Source organism: Pongo pygmaeus, chromosome 20 (genome assembly GCF_028885625.2).
Source record: "Pongo pygmaeus isolate AG05252 chromosome 20, NHGRI_mPonPyg2-v2.0_pri, whole genome shotgun sequence".
NCBI classification, from domain to species: domain Eukaryota; kingdom Metazoa; phylum Chordata; class Mammalia; order Primates; family Hominidae; genus Pongo; species Pongo pygmaeus.
In genome coordinates, this window is record NC_072393.2 from 6,057,722 (window position 1) to 6,081,870 (window position 24,149).

The following is a 24,149-nucleotide window of genomic DNA, read 5'->3' on the forward strand; positions in this document are numbered from 1 at the left end:
TTGAACCTGGGAGGCAGAGGTTGCAGTGAGCCATGATGGTGCCATTGCACTCCAGCCTGGGCAACAGAGCAAGACTCTGTCTCAAAAAATCATAACATAACATAACATAACATAACATAACATAACATAACATAACAAAATAGTTGTTAGAATAAGAAGCACAACTGGCATAAACAGGTTTGGGAATACACAGCTTGCGCTCAGTGAGCACACAGCGAGCCTGGTATGGAAGTGGATGCATGTACATTTCAGAGCAACTGTGCAAGGGTTCCGTATGAACCAGCGACCATACATGCTCTGTGGGGGATAGACCTTGGGTTCATGGATGAGTTGGTTAATTGGGTGTCTTGGAGGTTGGCTGAGAGCTCCCACTGTTCTTGACTCTTAAGATGGCACATGTGGTGAAAGCAGGTGCCCCAGTGGAGGATCCTAGAACCAGCCAAGTAGTGAGGATCCAACCGCCCCCTTGCCCAGAAAGGCACAAGTGGAGGATGCACAGGTGACTCACACTGCCAGCTGAGTCCCCCCTTCCCCATTTCCAGTGTGAACACCTGGATTCTTTTACAGAGTTACCCTTGACTTGAGTTCACTTTGCCCTTGGCTCTGGGGGAGAGGGAGTCTCCTGGGGTCTGCTGGATTAGAAGAGATTAATGTTGCCAAATGAATCCTTCTCTTTCTGCAGCTGCTGCCTTTATGCAATGCCATTTCTATCTTCAGTTCTTTCTCCATTAAAATGTGAGCCATGGCCTGGAATGAACTTCATCCCTCTGTGTGGAGGAAGTGTCCTCAACTGCCCAGACAGGCTCAGCTTCGGGTCTGTGTAGGAAGAACGCCTGGAAGGGAGTGGGGAGTCGAGCTCAAAGACTAACAGCCAAGACTCTGGGAGAGTGGTCAGCTCAGAGTCCTCAGGGGAGGGGGTGTTGGGATGAGAGTCCACGTTATTATGTTACCTGGGGCAGGTGGGATAAAGGTAAGAGAAGGTAAGTGGAGGGATTTTAGTGGCATACAACGACTGCCTTTGTTGCAGAGAGCTTATTAGGAAGCAGATGAGAGGAACTGAGCTTGCAAAAGGTTTGTTTAGAGGGGACCCACCCTTGGGATGGATACCGGTGGAAGGGAAAGGGAAGGGAAGGGCAGGGAAAGAAACAAGATTGGGGAGAGAGAGAGAGACAAAGAGAGGGAGAGAGAGAGAGAGAGAGAGAGACAGAGAGACAGACAGAGAGAGAGCATGAGAAGTCCAGCTGCCCCCAGCTCTGTAGCTAGGATGGTCCCTGAGTTGTCCTGAGATTTGGGGAGAAGGGCCTGAGATTTTATGCCTCCACACAGATGTTGGTGGCCTGGGGAAGGGAACAAGACCCTGGATGAGGAAGTGCCATTCAGCAGATGCTGACCTGAAGGGGTGGACAGCAGAGGTCTGCTTCCAGCAACATTCCTAGAGGCTGGGGCACACATCTTTCATTGCTGAAAAGATCTGGGTAGCACAGCAGCGTCCTCCTCATCCTTGCTGAAACTTGTCTGGGATAGCTATGGACAGATTTTCTCTAAGCAGATTTACTTTTCCATGGTGAGAAGGTCTGTGTGTGTATGTGATTATGTGTCTCTATGAAGGTGTGAGTGCATATGTGTGTGTGTCATACTGTACGTAACTGAGTGTGTACACGTGCATGTGTGTAATTATGTGCACGTGTGTGACTGTACGTCTATATGAAGGTGTATGTGAGTGTATACGTGTGTGTGTCATACTGTATGTAACTGAGTGTGTATGTGTGCATGTGTGAATTAAGTGCACATGTGTGATTGTGCGTCTATATGAAGGTGTATGTGAGTGCATATGTGTAAGTGTGTGTCATACTGTGTGTGCATGTAACTGTCTGTACGAGTATGTGTGTGTGAATGTGTGGTGCAACTGTATGTGCAACTGTGTGTCAGCATGAGGGTGTGTGTGCATATCTTTGGGATTATGTGTATGTGTCTGTGTGTGTCTGTATGAGAGTGTATATGAGTGCATATGTGTGTCATAATGTATGTGTGTATGTAACTGTGTGTATGAGGTTGTGTGTGAGTCTGAGCAAGTGTGTGCATATGTGTGAGTGTATATATGTAATTGGGTATCTGTATGAGGGTGTGTGAGAATGTGGGGTGTGCAAGTGTGTGTGCAGGTGTGAGGATATATGAGTGTGACTGTATATGTGACTGTATCTGCATGAGGGCGTGTGTGCCTGTGTGTGTATTTGCATGAGGGCACACAGGAGTGTGTGTGTGTGATTATGATTATGTGTATAATTAGGTGTATATCAGTGCATACGTGTGTGAGTGTATGTAACTGTGTGTCTGAGGGTGTGAGTGTGAGAATGTGTGTGCATATGTGAGTGGGTGTGCATATGTAATTATGTGTCTGTATGAGGCTGTGTAACCATGCGTGTGCATATGTGTGTGTGTGGGAATGCATATATGTAGTCATGTGTCCGTATGAGGGTGTGTGTGAGCACGTGTGTGCATATGTATGTGAGTGTGTGTGTATGTAATTGTGTGTCTGTATGAGGGTGTGTGAGAGTGTGAGCATGTGTGTGCATATCATTGCGTCTTGGAGGTTGGCTGAGAGAGCACCCACATATGTATGTGAGTGTAGGAGTGTGGGAGTGTGTGTATGTAATTGTGTGTCTGTACAAGGCTGTGTGACCATGCACGTCCATATATGTGTGAGTGTGAGAATGCATATATATAATTGTGTGTATGAGGGTGAGAATGTGAGCAAGTGTGTGCATATGTATATGTGTGTGAGTGTGGGAGTGTATGTAATTGTGTGTCTGTATGAGGATATGTGTGGCCATGCATGTCCATATATGTGTGTGTGTGTATGTAATTGTGTGTATGAAGGCCTGAGCAATGTGACTGTGTGACTGTCACACATTGTGTGTCTGACAGTGTACATGTGTACGAAATGGGATGTCTCTATAATGAGGCACGTGTGTGACTGCATATGTGCCTATGTGGATGAGTGTGCATGCATGTAATCATGTGTCTGTATGACAGTACATGTGACTGTGTGTGTGTGCATGTGTGTGTGTGCGTGCCTGCCAGTTTGTGTCTGTATGAAAGCATTTGAATTGTGTGAACAGGTGTGATTGTGGGAGCATGAGTGTGAGTGTGTGTATGTGAGTGTGCTTGTGATTGTGTGCCCATGGGAAGGTCTGTTTGAGTGTGCGTGAGTACCTGTGCACATGAGAGTGTCTGAGCGAGCAAGCAAGTATGTGTGCAACTTGCATAAATCTGTCTGGCACCAGCAAAGTGGCTCAACTGTCATTAGAGACAGAGGGCCCTTCTCTCCTATTGGGGACCTCCTATCAAGAGGTCCCTTGACCTGCTCCCTCCCCTCCAGATTCACCCCTGTCCAAGGAGGCTGCTCCTGATCCCAGGATTCTACTGGGCGGGGGGTTGGGGAAGGGTGTCACCTCCTTTCCTTTATAGGCATGACCAGGCGTGGCCCCCACCACTTATGCCCACATCCCACAGGGCAGGATGTAGCCACATGGACACGACATGCAGTCAGGGGGCCTGGGAAACATTCTCTCTCTTTAGGTGAGGGCTCTGGGGAAGAAGGGCTGAATGGACATTGGTGGACACTGGCTCTCCTGGCACAGCTACCCAGGTGCTCTGCAGAGTGGATATTTGTGAAACATTCACAAGGCCCTGGTGGCCAGGTGCGGTGGCTCACACCTGTAATCCCAGCACTGTGGGAGGTTGAGGCAGGTGGATCACCTGAGGCCAGGAGGTGGAGACCAGCCTGGCCAACATGGTGAAAGCCCATCTCTACTAAAAATACAGAAAATTAGCCGGGCATGGTGGTGCATGCCTGTAACCTCAGCTACTTGGGAGGCTGAGGCAGGAGAATTGCTTGAACCCAGGAGGCAGAGGTTGCAGTGAGCCAAGATCACACTATTGCACTCCAGCCTGGGCAACAAGAGCCAAACTCCATCTCTCTCTCTCTCTCTCTCTCTCTCACACACACACACACACACACACACAAAAGGCCGTGGAGACAATGGACACTCCCTGTCTTTTTCTCCTGGCACAGCAGAAGATTCTGTTGCTACGTCTTTATTTACTGAGCATCTAGTATGTGCTGCACCTGCCATTGTTTTGTTTTTTGTTTTTTGAGACAAGGTCTTGCTCTGTAGGCCTGGCTGGAGTGCCGTGGCACCATCACAGTTCACTGCAGCCTGGAACTCCTGGGCTCAAACAATCCCCCCACCTCAGCCTCCCTACTAGCTGGAGTTAAAGTTGCGCACCACCACGCCTGGCTAATTTTTTAAATTTTTCTGTAGAGACGGGGTCTTGCTACATTGCCCAGGCTGGTTTTGAACCCCTGGCCTCAAGTGATGCTCCAGCCTTGGCCTCCCAAAGTGCTGGGATTCCAGGTACAAGCCACTGTGCCTGGTAGCAGGCATTGTTAGCAGTGACTAAAGCAGAGAACGAGAAGGGGGAGGCCGCTGTAAACACATGAAGACAGGCAGCGTAAGAGAAAGTCACGAGGGCAAATAACATCCAGGCATACTTCAGATCCCAGCTCAAGAAACCACTCCCAGGACAGGCACGGTGGCTCACGCCTGTCATCCCAGCACTTTGGGAGGCCAAGGCGGGCGGATCACGAGGTCAGGAGTTCGAGACCAACCTGGCCAACGTGGCGAAACCCCGTCTGTACTAAAAATACAAAAGATTAGCCGGGCATGGTGGTGGGCGCCTGTAATCCCAGCTACTTGGGAGGCTGAGGCAGGAGAATCGCTTGAACCTGGGAGGTGGAGGTTGCAGTGAACTGAGATCATACCATTGCACTCCAGCCTGGGTGACAGAGCGAGACTCTGTCTCAAAGAAAGAAAGAAAAGAAAGAAACCACTCCCAGACTCCCTGCCTGGGCGGGATCCTCTGATTAAGCCCTCAACACAACTTGGGGCTCTCTTCACAATGATAAGTTTGCATTTGTTTGTGTGATTCTAGGCCTCCCCTTACTTTCTTGAACAGGCCTCATCTGGTTTTGTTCATCTTTATGTCTCCAGCATCCAGCACAATCCCTGGCATTAGGGTCATGGCTTCATAAAAACATCAGGAACACACACAGAAGTGCATGCATGCATGAATAAATGAATGATGCACGAAAAGAGCAATCTCCCCGTCCTGGAAGCAGCTTCCCCTAGGGGTGGGGGTGGGGTGCGGAGGCAGGGGCAGCCAGTGATGTCACAAGAGGTGGCTGGGATGGAAGGTTCTGGAAGGTTGAATGGGGTAGAAGGCCTGTTGTGGAGGGAAACCACCCATCCTCCTGCCTCCCACCACCACCATCATCCTGGCTGGACGGAGAGGGTGACGGGGGCTGGGAAGGGGCAGCTCATGTTCAGGTTTCCAGGAGGGGCTACCTGTTTACTGTCTTTGCAGGAAGAAGAAAACACCTGAGTGACCAGAGGTCCCAGCCCCAGGTGCCTTGCCAGATGGCCGGAACCACACCTCTCGAAAAGTGACAGGTGCCAGTGGTATGGGAGAAGGGCATGCATTTTCTTTTCTTTTTTTTTTTTTTGAGACAGGATCTCACTCTTTCGCCCAGGCTATAGTGCAGTGGCACGATCTCAGCTCACTGCAACCTCTGCCTCTCAGTCTCAAGTGATCCTCCCACCTCAACCTCCCAAGTAGCTGAGACTACAGGCACCCCCCACCATGACCAGCTAAATTTTTTTTTTTTTTTTTGAGACAGAGTCTCGCTCTGTTGCCCAGGCTGGAGTACAGTGGCGCAATCTCGGCTCACTGCAAGCTTCGCTTCCCGGGTTCACACCATTCTCCTGCCTCAGCCTCCCAAGTAGCTGGGACTACAGGTGCCCACCACCATGCCCGGCTAATTTTTTGTATTTTTTAGTAGAGACGGGTTTTCACCACATTAGCCAGGATGGTCTCAATCTCCTGACCTCAGGATCCACCCGCCTTGGCCTCCCAAAGTGCTGGGATTACAGGCATGAGCCACCACTCTTGGCCTAATTTTTGTATTTTTAGTAGAGATGGGGTTTCGCCATACCAGCCAGGCTGGTCTTGAACTTCTGACCTCAGGTGATCCGCCTGCCTCGGCCTCTCAAAGTGCTGGGATTACAGGCATGCGCCACCACGCCCAGCTAATTTTTGTATTTTTAGTAGAGATGGGGTTTCACCATGCCAGCCAGGCTGGTCTCAAACTCCTGACCTCAAGCGATCCACCCGACTCAGCCTCCCAAAGTGCTGGGATTACAGGTGTGAGTCACCACATCTGAACCCTACATGGCCTTTTAAAATTGTGAATCATATAATGCATATAAAATAACACAAAGCATATCTGTATGATTTAATGAATAACAATAAATATCTGTGTGCCCTTTTCACTTCGTGAAATCGAATATTACTAGTAACTTACAAGTCCTCTGTAGAGAACTCCTGAGCTCAACTGATCCACTTGCCTTGGCCTCTCAAAGTGCTGGGATCACAGGTGTGAGCTCCCGCACCCGGCCGATCGCGTGATTTTTAACGTGCAGTTCCCTGATGACCAAAGCTACTGAGCATCTTGTCCAGGATTTATAGCCCCTTCCAGGCTCCTTTTTTATGAACTGCCTGTTTACATTTTTCATCATAAAACACTGGGTTGTTTACGTTTGTCTTTTAAATCCAGAGTTCTTTTCATACTCCGGATACTAATTTTATTTGCCCATTTTGCATTGCCATAAAGTAATACTCGAAGATGGGTAATTTATAAAAAAAAGAGGGGCCTGGTGCGGTGGCTCACACCTGCAAATCCCAGCACTTTGGGAGGCCGAGGTGGGGGGATTGCTTGAGGCCAGGAGTTCAAGACCAGCCTGGGCAATATAGCGAGGCCCCCAGCTCTACAAAAATAAAAATAAATTAGCCAGGCATAGTGGCACGTTCCTGTAGTCCCAGCTATCTGAGGGGAAGAGAGTTCCAGGCAGAGGGCACAGCCTGTACGAAGGCCCCAAGGAAGGGCTGCACCTGGTGAGTTGGAAGAACAGTGAGGAGGCCCATGTGGCTGGAGCAGAGTGAGGAGGAGGAGGGAGGAAGGAGGAGAGTGCAGGGAGGTGCAGGGCCTTGTGGACCGTGGGGAGAACTTGCGCTTTACCCGGAGGGAGGTGGGAGCCATGGAGGGCTGCAGGCAGAGGAGAGGCAGGGTTGGGCCAGCATTTCATTTTTTATTTTTATTTTTTATTTATATATTTATTTATTTATTTATTTTTGAGATGGAGTTTCACTCTTATCTCCCAGGCTGGGGTGCAGGGCGTGATCTCTGCTCACTGCAACCTCTGCCTCTTGGGTTCAAGCAATTCTCCCACCTCAACCTCCTGAGTAGCTGGGATTACAGGTGCCCGCCGCCATGCCCGGCTAATTTTTGTGTTTTTAGTAGAGATGGGGTTTCACCATGTGAACCATGGCCAGGCTGGTCTCGAACTCCTGACCTCAGGTGATCCACCTGCCTCAGCCTCCCAAAGCGCTGGGATTACAGGCATGAGCCACCGTGCTTGGCATTCATTTTTATTTTTAAACACTTTTATCGTGGAAAGTTTCAAACACACACAAAAGTTGAGCTGATCGTGCCATAAGCCCCCAACCACCTATCACTCAGCTCCAACTTAAAGTCAGCCTTGGTCATTTCCGTGTCACCCCACTCCTCGTGGGTAGTTTTAAAGCAAGCACCAGACAGTGTGTTATTTCATGCATGAATCCTTTGGCAACAGCTTCTCTAACTTCACCCCAAAGCAATGATCATACTTTAAGGAAGTAAACATCCCCTCTTCATTTCTTCATGTCATCTGAGACAGAGTCAGTGGTTGAGTTCTTGGCGGCCTCGTGCACATCTTGTTTGAATTGGGATCTAGCAGAAACCACAATGCGCCTGGGTGATGGGCCTTTCACGTGACCAGGACCTCTCAGGCTCCTGGGAGGAAGCTTAGGTCCAGGCAGGCAGAGAGAGTGGATCCTGTTTTGAAGGCTGAGCTGATGGAATTAGCTAATGAGTCAATGTGCTACGGAGAGAGAGAGAGAGAGAGAGGGAGAGGAAGGGGGAAGGGGGAGGGGGGAGGGAGGGGAAGGAGGGAGGGAAAAAGGAAGGAGGAAAAGGAAGGAAAGAAGGGGAGGGAGGAAGGAAGGGGACGGAGGAAGGAAGGGGAGGGAGGGAGGGAGGAAGGAAGGAAGGGGAGGGAGGGAGGAAGGAAGGAAGGAAGGAAAGAAGGGAGGGAGGGAAGGAAGGAGGGAAGAGAGAGGGAGGAAGGGAGGAAAGAAGGAAGGAAGGGGAAGAAGAAAGAAAGGAAGGGAAGGGAAGAAGGAAGAAAGAAAAGGCAGGGAGGGAGGGAGGAAGGAAGAAAGGAAAGAAGGGAGGGAGGAAAGGAAGGAGGGAAGAGAGAGGGAGGAAGGAAGGAAAGATGGAAGGAAGGGGAGGAAGAAAGAAAGGAAGGGAAGAAGGAAGAAAGAAAAGGCAGGGAGGGAGGGAGGGAGGAAGGAAGGGAGGGGAAGAAAGAAGGGAGGAAAGAAGGAAGGGAGAGAGGGAGGAAGGGTAGGAGAACAGGAAAAAGGAGGAAGGAAGGGGAGGGAGGAAGGAAGTAGAAAGGAGGGAAGAAAGGGAAGAAGCAAAGGGAGGAAGGAGGGAGGGAAGGAAGCAAGTCAAAGGTGAATTAAGGATGACTTCGAGGTTCTGGGCCAGATCCAGCTGCTCCAGGGGGGCCTTGGGCTTCCTCCTCATTTCTTCTTGGGCCGCACACTCAGTGCATGTTTTTCATGCATATTTGTAGCTTGGTCCGGATCTGCTGTTTTGGGCTGCTCACTTTGTCCTGCTGATTGATCTACTTTGTGTGTGTAAACTCCATAGGCTCATTCAAGTTCACTTTACTTATTTTTTAAATTTAATTTAATTTATTTTTTTTTTTTTTTGAGATAGAGGTTTGCTCTGTCGCCCAGGCTGGAGTCCAATGGTGCAATCTTGGCTCACTGCAACTTTCACCTCCCAGGTTCAAGGGATTCTCCTGACTTGACCTCCCAAGTAGTTGGAACTACAGGTGTCCGCCACCATGCCTGGCTAATTTTTTTTGTATTTTTAGTAGAGACGGGGGTTTCACCATGTTGGCCAGACTGGTCTTGAACTCCTGACCTTAGGTGATCTGCCAGCCTCGGCCTTCCAAGGTGCTGGGATTACAGGCGTGAGCCACCACACCTGGCCTCAAGTTCAACTTAGAACATTGCCTTTTAGCTACCTGTTTTCACTGAAATACAAAATCAGTTTTTGCTGGTGTAAGAACCACGTGCATGTTATAGGGCTTCATTCACCAGGGCGTTTACTCAAGTTTTCACCTGCTGTGTTCCTGCGCTCACTGATAGAAACATTTAGAGATCATAAAACATTACTGCAAATCTAGAATTCAGAACAACTGCTTGATTCTTGTATCGAGTACACTCTTTATCATGAACAAAATCGTATAATTTTTCCTCCCGGAAAGCCACTGGAAAAATCAGTTTCAATAAATGTCGACCAACAATTTGGCCTCCACTTCCCCCAGGGGACAAAGTTGACAATATCTGGAGACATTTTTGATTGGAATAAATTTATATTTAGAATTTGTGATTTTAGGCCAGGCATGGTGGCTCACACCTGTAATCCCAGCACTTTGGGAGGCCGAGGCAGGCAGATCACCTGAGGTCGGGAGTTTGAGACCAGCCTGACCAACATGGAGAAACTCTGTCTCTACTAAAAATACAAAATTAGCCAGGCATAGGCCAGGTGCGGTGGCTCACACCTGTAATCCCAGCACTTTGGGAGGCTGAGGTGGGCAGATCACGAGGTCAGGAGATCGAGACCATCCTGGCTAACATGGTGAAAGCCGGTTTCTATTAAAAATACAAAAAAAATTAGCTGGGCGTGGTGGTGGGCACCTGTGGTCCCAGCTACTCAGGAGGCTGAGGCAGGAGAATGGCGTGAACCCAGAAGGTGGAGCTTGCAGTGAGCCAAGATCGAGCCACTGCACTCCAGCCTGGGCGACAGAGCAAGACTCTGTCTCAAAAAAAAAAAAAAAAGAATTAACACACTGAGAATTAAACAACCTTAAGGAGTGGTGGTACAAACACCACTCAAAAGGCCCTCAAACAGTAGAGTCCAATTAATGACTACGCAAAAACCCGGGATAGTCCCAGAATCCTGTCCGCTACTGATGGGTTAAAGACCAATGTGATCTCGGCCAGGCGCAATGGCTTACGCCTGTAATGCCAGCACTTTGAGAGGCTGAGGCGGGCGGATCACTTGAGGTTGGGAGTTCGAAACCAGCCTGGCCAATGTGGTGAACCCTTGTTTCTACTAAAAGAATATTTTTAAAAATTAGCTGGGTATGGTGGCCTGTAATCCTGCTTCTCCGGAGGCTGAGGCACGAGAATTGCTTGAACCTGCGAGGTGGAGGCTGCAGTGAGCCGAGATTGTGCCACTGAACTCCAGCCTAGGCGACAAAACAAAACCAAACCCCATGTGATCTTAAGTCTGATTACTGATAAGTGTTTTCTAAAGAAATGACGTTGATTTTTATCACAATGAATGAGAGCGCCTGTTTTCCCACATTTTCATAACAGACAACATTGTCAGCTTTTTTGATCTTACTTAACCTTAGAGGTGAAAACTGCATCATATTTTCTATTGTATTTCTCATAGGACTGAGTTTGAGCATGTTTTCTTCTTTTAAAAAGTCATTTTTTAGTTTCAGATAATTATCTATTCATGTCCTTTGCTCACTTTCCCATTGTGTTTTGGTCTTTTTCTGATTAATTCCTCAGGGTTCTTTACATATGAGAGAAATCAAGCTTCTATATTTTGGATGTATTGTCCATATCTTTTCCCAATTTGTTGTGGATCTCTTGATTTTTGTTTATGGTATTCTTTGCCATGTGGAAAATTTAAAAATTTTATATAGAAAGATTTATCCTGTTTCTCCTTTAGGCCTTTTGAGTTTTCATGTTAATACTACCTTTAAGAGAAGATAAATGTGTGGTCCCATGAGAGTTTCTTTCCCTTGGGAGGCTTCAAAATATTTTCTCACCCACAGAATTGTGTATAGACCCAGAATTTATATTCTAACAATTTAAGAGACTCTTCTGTAAACTCACAGATTGAATACCCTGTGGGTTTTACAAATGCTCTATTATCTGGCATGCCGGCCACTCTCCTCTCCTCCCAGGCCCAGGACAGGCATGACCAATGGATCCTAGGATTCTAGGCAGACATGACCAGTGGATGGAAGAGTTGGCCTCATACTTACAGCCCCTTTGCCAATCCTGTTAAATTTCCTGCTTTTTTGCCTTGCAGTGCTGTGAAGCATGGTTTCTGCACACCTGGAATGACTGGAACCCCAAAGACTCAAGAAGGAGCTAAAGATCTTGAAGTAGACATGAATAAAACAGAAGGTATATTGCACTAAAGAGTGCATGGGAGAGAGAGTGGCACATTGATTCCACAAAGGCTCTTTGCAGAGGAGTCTGGATCTAGAAAGGTGTAGCCATTCCTTGCCTGACCCTGCTGACCCCGACACCTCACCCTTTTTTTTGAGACAGGGTCTTGCTCTGTCACCCAGGCTGGAGTGCAGTGGTGCAATCATAGCTCACTGCAGCCTTGACCTCCCAGGCTCAAGTGATCCTCCTGCCTCAGTCCTCCAAGTAGCTGGGACTATGGGTGCACACCACCATGCCCAGCTCTGTATTTTTTTTGTAGAGACAGGGTTTCGCTGTGCTCCCCAGGCTGGTCTTGAACTCCTGGGCTCTGGGAATCCTCCCACCTTGGCCTCCCAAAGTGCTGGAATTACAGGTGTGGGCCACCGTGCCCAGCCTGGGGCCTATTTTCTACTCTTGATAGGGTGTTGAGGTAGCAGGGCAAGTTGTTCACTTAATTCAGAGCTCTGCTCTACTGGTGATGTGACACTGGGCAAGTCACTTGCTCTTTGGAGGCCTCATTTGCATATCTGAATGATGGGGGCATTGATAACAGCACCTCCCTGTCGGGATGGTGAGCCCAAGTGGATAAAGTACCCCAAAATCATCCATGTAGATGTGGTGCGGATATGATCATAGTGACTTATTAACATTAGGCTGTAATCATTTTACTGTCAGAGCTAAAGTCAAGGCACATGGTGATATCAAATAGACAGCTCTGATACCAGTGGGCTGGGGGAGGTCCCCAAATGCCGGTGGGACCTCGAACCCAGCCATTGTTCAGGCTCTTGACACCATCGAGAGTAAATTCAAGAAACAAGTCAGAAAATAGTGAACGTGGGCCGGGCGCGGTGGCTCACGCCTGTAATCCCAGCACTGTGGGAGGCCGAGACGGGCGGATCACGAGGTCAGGAGATTGAGACCATCCCGACTAAGATGGTGAAACCCCGTCTCTACTAAAAAATACAAAAAATTAGCCGAGTGTGGTGGCGGGCGCCTGTAGTCCCAGCTACTCAGGAGGCTGAGGCAGGAGAGTGGCGTGAACCCGGGAGGTGGAGCTTGCAGTGAGCCGAGATCACGCCACTGCACTCCAGCCTGGGTGACAGAGCGAGACTCTGTCTCAAAAAAAAAAAAAAAAAATAGTGAAAGTACTGAGGTTTATGGGTTTATGGCAAATAAAAGTACTTGCATTGCAAAGTACACATTCAAGGAGAGGGAGTGCAGGCGTACTCGAAAGATAGCATCACACACAAAGGAGTTTGGGGATGCTAGCTTTATGGGTCCAAGGGGTGGAATATTCATCTAAGTCCCTAGAAAATTGTCCGGGCACAGTTCACATCTGTAGTTTCAGCACTTTGGGAAGCTGAGGTGGGCAGATTGCTTGAGGCCAGGAATTCAAGACCAGCCTGGCCAACATGACAAAACCCTGTCTCTCTTAAAACTACAAAAATTAGCCAGGTGTGGTGGCACATGCCTGCAATATAGTGAGTCTCAACTTACTGCAACCTCTGCCTCCCAGGCTCAAGCAATTCTCATGCCTCGGCCACCCAAGCAGCTGGCATTACAGGCATGCACCACCGTGCCTGGCTAATATTTTTTTTAACAAAGCGCCCCAAAGTGGGTGTCTGAAACAACAGAAATGTATTGTCTCACAATTCTGGAGGCCAGATTTCTGAGATGAAGGTGTGGGTAGTGAGGTTGCAGTGAGCCAAGATCGCACCACTGCATTCCAGCCTGGGCAACAGAGTGAGACTCTGTCTCAAAACAAACAAACAAACAAAAAAAACACCAGTCATTGGATTTTGGGATCACCCTAAATCCAAGATGATGCCATGATGTCATCTCAAGATCCTTCACTAAATCCACCTGCAAAAACCCTGTTTCCAAATAAGGTCACAGCCTGAAATTCTGGGTGGACATGAATTTTGGAGGTTCACCATGTAACCCACTACAGTCATTAAAATAGCCCACCAGTGTCCAGGTGACACCTCCATATTTTTGTCCAATTTAAAGCATCTCTACTCCCCCCTGCTTCAGGCTGGGGTCAGGAAGCCATGATAAGGTGCTCTTTGAGTTCCTAGATGCTCTTCTCCTCATCACCCCCATCTCCCCAGGTGGTTTCTTTGTGAGCTGGCGCTGACTCCCAGAACTGATTAGCTCGGGAAAGTGGGGTTGAAGGGGGCCTGTATGAACTAGGCTTCCCTTGTTGTAAGTTGTTATGAGATTAATCGTGCATCTCCAATTCCTTTGTGGAAGTCCTAACCCCCAGGTGCTCAGAATGTAACCTTGTTTGGAAATAGGATCATTGAAGTAATTTGTTTTATTGTTGTTGTTGTTGTTGTTTGGTTTTGTTGTTGTTAGTTTGTTTTGTTTTTGAGATGGAGTCTCTCTGTCGCCCAGGCTGGAGTGCAGTGGTGCGATCTCGGCTCACTGCAATCTCCACATCCCGGGTTCAAGCGATTCTCCTGCCTCAGCCTCCAGAGTAGCTGGGACAACAGGTGCCCACCACCACGCCCGGCTAATTTTTGTATTTTTAGTAGATACAGGGTTTCGCCATGTTAGCCAGGATGGTTTCAAACTTCTGATCTGAAGTGATCCACCCGCCTCGGCCTCCCAAAGTGCTGGAATTACAGGCACAAGCCACTGCACCCAGCCTACTGAGTAATTAGTTAAAATGAGGTCATGAGGTTGGGTCCAAATCCAATGTGACCAGTATCTTTATAAAAGGAGGAAATAGAGACAAACCTGCACACACGGAGAATGTCGTGTGAGGATGGAAGCAGAGTTTGCAGTGATGCACCTACAAGCCAAGGAATGTCAAGGATTGCTGGCAACCACAGCTAGGAGAAGGTCGTCGGTCAGATTCTCTCCCACAGCCTCAGAAGGAACCAATGCTGCCTGCACCTTGATCTGAGACTTGTGGCCTTCAGAATTGTGAGACAATACATTTCTGTTGTTTCAGATACCCGGTCTGGGGCACTTTGTTATTGCAGTCCTAGCTAATTAATAAAACAGTCATACCAGTGTCTGTTTTTTTTTTTTTCTTTTTCTTTTTTTTCTTTGAGACTGAGTTTCACTCTGTTGCCCAGGCTGGAGTGCAGTGGCGCAGTCTTGGCTCACTGCAACCTCTGCCTCCCGGGTTCAAGTGATTCTCCTGCCTCAGCCTCCTGAGTAGCTGGAATTACAGGTGCCCTCCAACCACGCCCGACTAAATTTTGTATTTTTAATAGAGACGAGGTTTCACTATGTTGGCCAGGCTTGTCTCGAACTCCTGACCTCAAGTGATCTGCTGGCCTCAGCCTCCCAAAAGTGTTGGGATTACAGGAATGAACCAGCCTGGTGTCTGTTGATGACTATCTGAACATACATCTCCAGTCCTTGGGTCCTACTGCTGGCCCCAAGCCAAGAGCCTTTAGAAGCCCATCTATGAGGCCCATGTCTAGTCAAGGGGAAAATGTAGCATCCCGGCCAGGCACGGTGGCTCGTGCCTGTAATCCCAGCACTTTGGGAGGCTGAGGCAGGCGGATCACAAGGTCAGGAGATCGAGACCATCTTAGCAAACATGGTGAAACCCCGTCTTTACTAAAATACAAAAAATTAGCTGGGCGTGGTGGTGCCCACCTGTAATCCCAGCTACTTGGGAGGCTGAGGCAGGGGAATCACATGATCCCAGGAGGCGGAGGTTGCAGTGAGCTCACATGATCCCAGGAGGCGGAGGCTGCAGTGAACTGAGATCGTGCCACTGCACTCCAGCCTGGCGATAGAGCAAGACACCATCTCCAAAAAAAAAAAAAAAAAAAAGTGGCATCCCATCATAGGTGGATGTGCAATTTCCTTCAAACACAGCTGCCTACTCTACCATTGCCATCTACCACCTCCCCAGTAGACCAGGTTCAGTTGAACAAACTCAAGGTTACACACCCAGTTCTCCAAGAAGGTCTCTTGAATTTTCTCTCACTTGCCCGTTACTGGGTGGTGGTGAGAAACACACAACAAACAAACAACTGTCTCCAGAGGAAACCCCATTCTCTTCTTTCTCAGTGTCAACCCTTACTCATCCCCAAAAGAGGTGATAGATACAGGACCCCAAAACTGGTTTTGAGTTGGTCCCTTTCCTAGTTCCATTTGGCTGATCTGGGTGATGTCGCTGTGACAGGCAACCCCCTCAACAACCTCAATGGCTTAACACAACACAAGTGTGTTTCTTACTCATGTTGTGTGTCTGGCATTGGGGGAGGGGGGCTACTTCTTCACATCAGCTCCACCATTTTTGTGACAGGACAATGGACGATGGGGAATTATGCACTGGGTCTTAAATCTTCTCCCCATGAATGACACACGTAACTCACTTCTTATGTTTCATTGCCCAAAGCATACATAGTCCACTGCATGTACATTTTACCTTTAAAAAATCTCTGTAAATAATATTAAATATGTGACTCTTGTTAACGATTTACATGCAAGGGTGTTTAAGGGTAAAATGGGTGAATAGCTTTGGCTCACTTGGAAATGCATCAAAAAATCAGATGGGGCCAGGCACAGTGGCTCATGTCTGTAATCCCAGCACTTTGGGAGGCCGAGGCAGGTGGATCACTTGAGGTCAGGAGTTCGAGACCAGCCTGGGCTACATGGTGAAACTCCATCTCTACTAAAAATACAAAAATTAGCCATATGTGGTGACGGGTGCCTGTAATCCCAGCTACTCGGCAGGTTGAGGCAGAAGAATCACTTGAACCTGGGAGGTGTAGGTCGGGGTGAGCCAAGATCACGCCACTGCACTCCAGCCTGGGCAAAAGAGTGAGACTCTGTCTCAAAAAATAATAATAATAGGCCAGGCGCGGTGGCTCACGCCTGTAATCCCAGCACTTTGGGAGGCCAAGGCGGGTGGATCACCTGAAGTCGGGAGTTCGAGACCAGCCTGACCAACATGGAGAAACTCCATCTCTACTAAAAATATAAAATTAGCCAGGCGTGGTGGTGCATGCCTGTAATCCCAGCTACTTGGGAGGCTGAGGCAGAAGAATCACTTGAACCCGGGAGGCGGAGGTTGCAGTGAGCTGAGATCGTGCCATTGTACTCCAGCCTGGGCAAGAAGAGCAAAGCTCCATCTCAAAAACAAAAACAAAACAAAACAAAATAATAATAAAAAAAATAAGATGGGGCCAGGTGCGGTGGCTCATGCCTGTAATCCCAGCACTTTGAGAAACTGAGGGAGGAGGATTGTTTGAGCTCAGGAGTTTGAGATCAGCCTTGGAAACACAGTAGAACCCCATCTCTACAAAACATTAAAAAATAAATTAGCTAGGCATGGTGGTGTTCGCCTGTAGTTCCAGTTATTTGGGAGGCTGAGGTGGGAGGATGGCTTGAGCCTAGGAGGTCGAGGTTGCAGTAAGCTGTGATTGTGCCAGTGCACTCCAGCCTGCTGACAGAGCAAGACTGTGTCTCCAAAAAAAAAAAAAACAAAAAAACAGAAAAGAAAAAAAAAAAACAATGGACATAACAAAGATAGCAGGATAGATGTGTGATAAAATATAGTAAAATGCTAGCAGTTGTAGAATCTAGGTGTTGGGTAAGAAAATATTTGGTATACAATCCTTCCAACTTATTAAAATTTTTTTGGGGGGGAATGAAAAAATAAAAAGAAAGGAAGCTTGTCTTGCCAGTGTTGACCACATAACTTCACCCTAGAAGGGGATTAATTCAACTCTCAGCACCTTAGGTCCAAAAAGACACCAACCACCCCCCGTCCAAAGTTATTAAATAAATAAAAACATTTGCCACCCAACTCTGGTGACTATTTGCAGTTACTCCCAGGCTGTGGACCACCTGTCGAGATGGAGAAGTCCTTCTGAGGCTATCCAAACACGGACCGGGCCATGAGACCCCGATGACCATCCCTGAATTTTTTCGAGAGTCAGTCAACCGATTTGGAACTTATCCAGCCCTCGCATCCAAGAACGGCAAAAAGTGGGAAATTCTGAATTTCAACCAGTACTACAAGGCTTGTCAGAAGGCTGCGAAATCCTTAATCAAGGTAAGATTCATTCATTCATTCTCCTTTGTTCAACCATTCATTCTGAATAGGTAACACACATACATACAAGTGGTACAAAATTCACAAGCCACCAAAAGATACAAAGGTTAATTGGCAAAAATTTCCCTCTGATTCATGAGCCTCAGCCACCCAGTTCCTCTTTGTGGAAGCAGCCACCATTGTCAGTTTTTTGTGTGTCCTTTTGGGAAATAAATTATGTATAAATATAAAATGTAATTTTTATATATGCAAATTTTTACACACATAATAGCCTACTACACCCATGGTTCTGCACCTTGCATTTGTCCCTAACATACTATCTCTATGTATTAGTTAGTTGCTGCTGCATAACAAATTATCCCAAAATATAGTGACTTGAAATGACAAACATTTATCATCTCACAGTTTTTGTGGATTGAGAATTTAGGAGCGACTTTGAAATTCGGTGGTTCTGGCTCCAGGTCTCTCATGAGGTTGCAGCCAAGCTATCAGCTGGGGCTATCTCATATGAAGGCTCAACTGGGGCTGGAGGCTTTACTTCCAAGCTTACTTACCTAGATGGCTGGTTGTTGGCAGGAAGTCTCAGCTCCTCATTCCACGGCCTTCTCCACAGAACTGCTTGAGTGTCTTCACGGCATGGTTGCCAGTCACCCTTAGAATGAATGAAGCAAAAGAAAGAGGGAACAAGGCTGGGGTCAGTGGCTCATGTCTGTAATCCTAGTGCTTTGGGACAACGAGGCAGGAGGATCACTGAGCCCAGGAGTTCAAAACCAGCCTGGGCAACATAGTGAGTTGAGCCCAATCTTAACCAAAAATTTAAAAAGTAGCCAGGTGTGGTGGCACATGCCTGTAGTCCCAGCCATCAGAAGGCTGAGGTGGGAAGATCACTTGAGCCTGGGAGGTCGAGCCTGCAATGACTTGTGATTGCACCATTGCACTCTAGCCTGGGCAACAGAGTGAGATCGTGTCGTAAAGAAAAAAAAATAAAGAGAACCATGTGCTTGTGCTGGGTTTCTCCTTGGTGGCCCCACCTTCATACTATGTTGCTGTGGCTAGTTCCTCTCTCCTGAAGGATGGTCTTCTTTAGTCATGTTCTTAGTTCCGTGGAGTTAAAGGACCCCCTCCTCCCCTAAATCTTGGAAACCTGACCGAGCATGGTGGCTCATGCCTGTAATCCCAGCACTTTGGGAGGCCAAGGTGGGTGGATCAAGGTCAAGAGGTCAAGAGTTTGAGACCAGCCTGGCCCACGTGGTGAAACCCTGTCTATACTAAAAATATAAAAATTAGCCAGGTGTGGTGGTGCATGCCTGTAATCCCAGCTACTCAGTAGGCTGAGGCAGGAGAATCGCTTGAACCCAGGAGGCAGAGCTTGCAGTAAGCCGCGATCGTGCCATCGCACTCCAGCCTGGGTGAAACTCCATCTCAAAAAACAAACAAACAAACACACAAACAAACAAACAAAACTTGGAGACCGAAGTAGAAACAAAACCAAAAATAAAAACAAACAAAACTACTTGGAGACCCAAGTAGAAATTAATCGGTGTAACTAGGCGTTAATAAAAACACAGTCTGTCCACAATAAAGCCAGCCTTTTGGTTACTGAAATACTTGGCATCTCATTCTGAAGTACCAGCAGGCAAATGCCTTCCAAATGGTTCCTTTTCCCCCAAGAACAGCAGATCATTGCCAGCCATGATTCCGTATGACTAAAAGAGCCAACAACGTTGGCTGGCAGTACCCAGAACAAAGAGGGAGTTTTCCCCTAAGGATGCTCACTTTTGTTTCTCAGTTTCCTGGTTCATTCTTACCCATATTCAGGACAAGTCTGTACCTTTACATGTGCAACAATTTTTTTTTTTTTTTTTTTTTTTTTTTTTTTAGACAGAGTCTCACTCTGTTGCCCAGGCTGGAGTGCAGTGGCACGATCTTGGCTCACTGCAGCCTCCGCCTCTGGGTTCAAGCAATTCTCCTGCCTCAGCTTCCCAAGTAGCTGGGACTACAGGCGCATGCTGCCACGCCCGGCTAATTTTTTGTATTTTTAGTAGAGACGGGGTTTCACCTTGTGGGCCAGGCTGGTCTCGAACTTCTGACCTGAAGAGATCCACCCGCCTTGGCCTCCCAAAGTGCTGGGATTACAGGTGTGAGCCACCACACCCGGCCTCAAGAGATCCACCCGCCTCGGCCTCCTAAAATGCTGGGATTACAAGCCACCACGCCTGTAATTTTTTAAAAATTAGACTCAGTGGAGCAAGCCCACAGACCCAGCTACTCGGGAAGGTGAGGTGGGAGGATTGATGGAGCCTGGGAAGTTGAAGCTGCAGTGAGCTATGATCACCCACTGCACTCCCGCCTGGGCGACAGAGCGAGACGAAAATAATAATAACATAACATAACATAACATAACATAACATAACATACATAAAATAACATAAAATAAAATAACATAAAATAACATAAAATAAAATAAAATAAAATAAAATATAAAATAAAAAATAAAATAAAATAAAAAATAAAATAAAATAAAATAAAATAAAATAAAATAAAATAAATTCACACCCTTCAAGATAGCTATTCTTTAAAAAATAGCAAAACACAACACGTGTTGGGGAGGATATGGAGAAGCTGGAACCCTTGTGCAGTGCTGGTGGAAATGTAAAATGGTGCCGCCACTGTGGAAAAGTCTGGCAATTTCTAAAAAAAGAAAAAATGTAAACAGAGAATTGCCATATGATTCAGCAATCCCATTTCTGGATATTTAACAAAAAAAAAAAAAAAAAAGAAAGGAAAACCAGGGACATGAAGAGTTATCTGTAGACTCAGGGTCATAGCGGCGTTATTCACAAGAGCCAGAGGGTAGAAGCAGCCCGTGTGTCCATCAATGCAAGAATGGATAAACACGATGTGGTCCGCCCATACAAGGGAATATGATTCAGCCAGAAAAAGGAAGGCAATTCTGACACATGCTACAACGTGGATGAACCTTGAGGACATCATACTCGGTGAAATAAGCCAGACACAAAAGAGCAAATCCTGTGTGATTTCTTTCCTAGGAGGTCCCTAGAGTCATTAGATTCACAGAGACAGAAAGTAGAATGGGAGGTGCCCAGGACTGGGGAAGGGAATAGAGAGTGAGAGTTTTATACAGAGAGTTTCAGTTTAGGAAGAGGAGAAAGTTCTAGAGATGAATGGTGGTGACGGTTGTACAACCATATGGATGTGTTTAATGCCACGAAACTACATTCTTAAAAATGGTCAAAACGGGCTGGGTGTGGTGGATTACAGGCGTGAGCACTTTGGGAGGCCGAGGCGGGAGGATTGCTTGAGGTCAGGGGTTCGAGACCAGCTGGCCAACATGGTGAAACGCCAACTCTACAAAAATACAAAAATTAGCCAGGCGTGGTGGCACGTGTCTGTAATTCCAGCTACTTCGGAGGCTGAGGCAGGAGAATCACTTGAACCCAAGAGACGGAGGTTGCGGTGAGCCGAGATCGCACTACTGGACTCCAGCCTGGGCAACAGAGTGAGACTCTGTCTCAGAGAAAAAAAAAAAAAAGAAAATGGTAAAATTCATATTATATATACTTTACCACAATAAATGAAACAAAACATAAAAATAAAAATAATAAATGGTGTGTTATGTAGAGGGAGGTAAACAAACCTCCCATAGTCATAAAAATTAAAAATATTACACCTCAGATTTTAGGCTCAATGCTGTCTCCCACCCTGTGTGGCTACTTTTGTTTTGTTTTGAAACAGGGTCTCACTCTGTTGCCCAGGATGGAGTGCAGTGGTGCAATCATAGCTCACTGCAGCCTCGAACTCTAGGGCTCAAGCGATCCTCCTGCCTCAGCTACCCAAGTAGCCAGGACGACAAGTGTGCACCACCATGCCCAGCGAACTTTTCCACTTTTTTGTAAAGACAGGGGTCTCACTGTGTTGCCCAGGTTGGTCTCGAACTTCTGGCCTCAAGCAATTCTCCCACCTCAACCTCCCAAAGTGCTGGGATTACAGGCGTGAGCCACCGCGCCCGGCCTCCATGTGACTACATTTGATTCTGTCGTCACATATCCTAATGATATAACATTTCTGTGTTTATGTTTTGTTTTTCTGTTTGTTTTTTCCTTCCCAGCTGGGCTTGGAGCGTTTCCACGGAGTTGGCATCCTGGGGTTTAACTCTGCAGAGTGGTTTATCACTGCTGTTGGCGCCATCCTAGCCGGGTAAGGTCATTGGCTTGGTTCACGGTGAGGGTTAAGGGCCGCTACCCTGGGTCTGGGAACCCTGGGCTTGTTCAGTGTGAGATGCAAACAGGAATTTTGGATGAATGCCCTAGTTAGCAGGCAGGATAGACGCACGAACAAATCATTCTGATCACAGGTCATACGCAATAACACCCATTAGACTAGCGGTCTCAGACCTCTCGATTTTCTTCAGCTGAAGAACTTTTTGCAGACAAAATAATAATCACAGATAGCATTTAGAGGTTTCTGATTATATGCAGAAGCATTGTGCTCCACGTGTATGATCCTGTAAAACCTCATGACAGCAATGTGAAGTGGGTCCTATCATCCTCTATCTACAGATGAGGAAACTGAGGCTCATACAGCCAGTGGGCAGCCTTGAAGTCTTGGGCTCATGCGATCCTCCCAATTCGGCCTCCAGGGTAACTGGGACTATAAGCACACACCACCACACCCAGCTAATTTTTTTTTTTTTTTTTTTTTTTTGTAGAGATGGTTTCTTGCTATGTTGCCCAGGCTGCAATTGTGAAAAAAACAAAAGTAAAAATAAAATACTGATTTCTTTTTGAGCTTGTAATTCTACCTTTGGGAGTTTTACTTAAAGAAACAAAACCAAAACATGAATATATTTTGGCTTATGCACAAAGATGCTTCTTGGAAGTATTATTAGTGATGGCAAAAAGTTGGGGACAACCTAAGTGTCCCACAGCTGGGGATTAAACCATGAGATGCCTTCTGGATGGGATTCTGGGTAGTATTTTGAAAGGATGGCTCTGAAGAGCATATTTTAAGCATTTTTGATGTCAGAGGTGACAAAGCAGGTATCAAAATCTTTATACACTGTATGGTTACAACTATGCTTAAAATTTAAATATCAGGCCAGGTGTGGTAGCTCACGCCTGTAATCCCAGCACTGTGGGAGGCTGAGGCGGGTGGATCACGAGGTCAGGAGATCCAGACCATCCTGGCTAACATGGTGAAACCCCATCTCTACTAAAAATACCAAAAAATTAGCCGGGCGTGGTGGTGGGTGCCTGTAGCCCCAGCTACTCGGGAGGCTGAAGCAGGAGAATGGCGTGAACCCAGGAGGCTGAGCCTGCAGTGAGCTGAGATCGCGCCACTGCACTCCAGCCTGGGCGACAGAGCGAGACTCCATCTCAAAAAACAAAACAAAACAAAAAAATTTAAAATACCAATCATTAATATACCAATTATTGCTGGTCACTCTTACCTATATGATATTATTGACTGCTCATGGTAGCCCTTTGAGGTAGATGCCATCATGATCCTGAGTAATAATGATGGTGACGATAATCTGGGACCAATAGAGGTTAAGTGTCTTCCCCAGAATCATGCTGTGGTTGGACAAAGACCCTGAGATCTGAACTCGTTTGTTCAACTCAAGATTAATAATAATAACAGCAACGACAACAGCAGCAGCAGCCACAGCCATGAAAGGCTGGGCACAGTGACTCATGCCTGTAATCCCAGCACTTTGGGAGGCTGAGGTGGGAAGATTGCCTTAGCCCAAGAGTTCAAGACCAGCCTGGGCGACATCGCAAGATTCTGTCTCTAAAACATAAAATAAAAGTGTTTTTAAAATTAGCCAGGCATGGTGGTTTGTGCCTGTAGTCCCAGCTACTTGGGAGGCAGAGGTGGGAGGATGGCTTGAGCCCAAGAAGTTGAGACTGCAGTGAATTATGATCATACCACTGCACTCCAGCCTGGGCAACAGAGAGAGACCCTGTCTGGGAAAGGAAAGGAAAGGAAAGGGAAAGGGAAGGGGAAGAGGAAGGGGAAGGAAAGGGAAGGGGAAGGGAAAAAAGAAAAGAAAAGAAAGGAAAGAAGGAAGGAAAGAAAAGAGAGAGAAAAAAATTGACGGTGGTGACTAGAAATAAATATTAACATTAATTATATCTCATCATCGAGACTAACACCACCCTAATATGTTATATTCTGTTTTCCAAATTTTTATGAGCATATACTACCCCTGTCTTACAGTGAGTTGAAATATATATATATTTTGAGGCCGGGTACAGTGGCTCATGCCTGTAATCCCTTTGGGAGACCAAGGCAGGTGGAACACCTGAGGTCAGGAGTTTGAGACCAGCCTGACCAACATGTAGAAACTCTATCTCTACTAAAAAAAAAAAAATACAAAATTAGCCAGGCGTAGTGGCACATGCCTGTAATCCCAGCTACTTGGAGGGCCGAGGCAGGAGAATTGCTTGAACCCGGGAGGCAGAGCTTGCGGTGAGCTGAGATCATGCCATTGCACTCCAGCTTGGGCAACAAGAGCAAAACTCCGTCTCAAAAAAAAAAAGAATATATATATATTATATATATTATTATTACATATATTATATATAATATATAATACATATAATATATATATAATATATTATCT

The 24,149-nt window shown here is 46.9% G+C and overlaps 1 protein-coding gene across 12 annotated transcripts in view; it reads left to right on the top strand.

The window, feature by feature from the left end:
* LOC129019808 (long-chain-fatty-acid--CoA ligase ACSBG2) overlaps positions 1–24,149 on the top strand; it is a 92,225-nt gene that overhangs the window by 29,234 nt on the left and 38,842 nt on the right. For 4 of the 12 annotated variants that reach the window (XM_054463144.2, XM_054463140.2, XM_054463148.2 and 1 more), the window contains exons 1-4: positions 4,251–5,513; positions 11,351–11,448; positions 17,274–17,503; positions 21,633–21,721. In XM_054463144.2, coding sequence (XP_054319119.1) covers positions 11,382–11,448; positions 17,274–17,503; positions 21,633–21,721 — 386 coding nt within the window. In that variant the 5' untranslated portion in view covers positions 4,251–5,513; positions 11,351–11,381. Of the gene's footprint in view, positions 1–4,250; positions 5,523–11,350; positions 11,449–17,273; positions 17,504–21,632; positions 21,722–24,149 lie in introns of those variants that run through there. The other 8 variants (XM_054463143.2, XM_063658007.1, XM_054463146.2 and 5 more) reach the window with 6 other exon arrangements.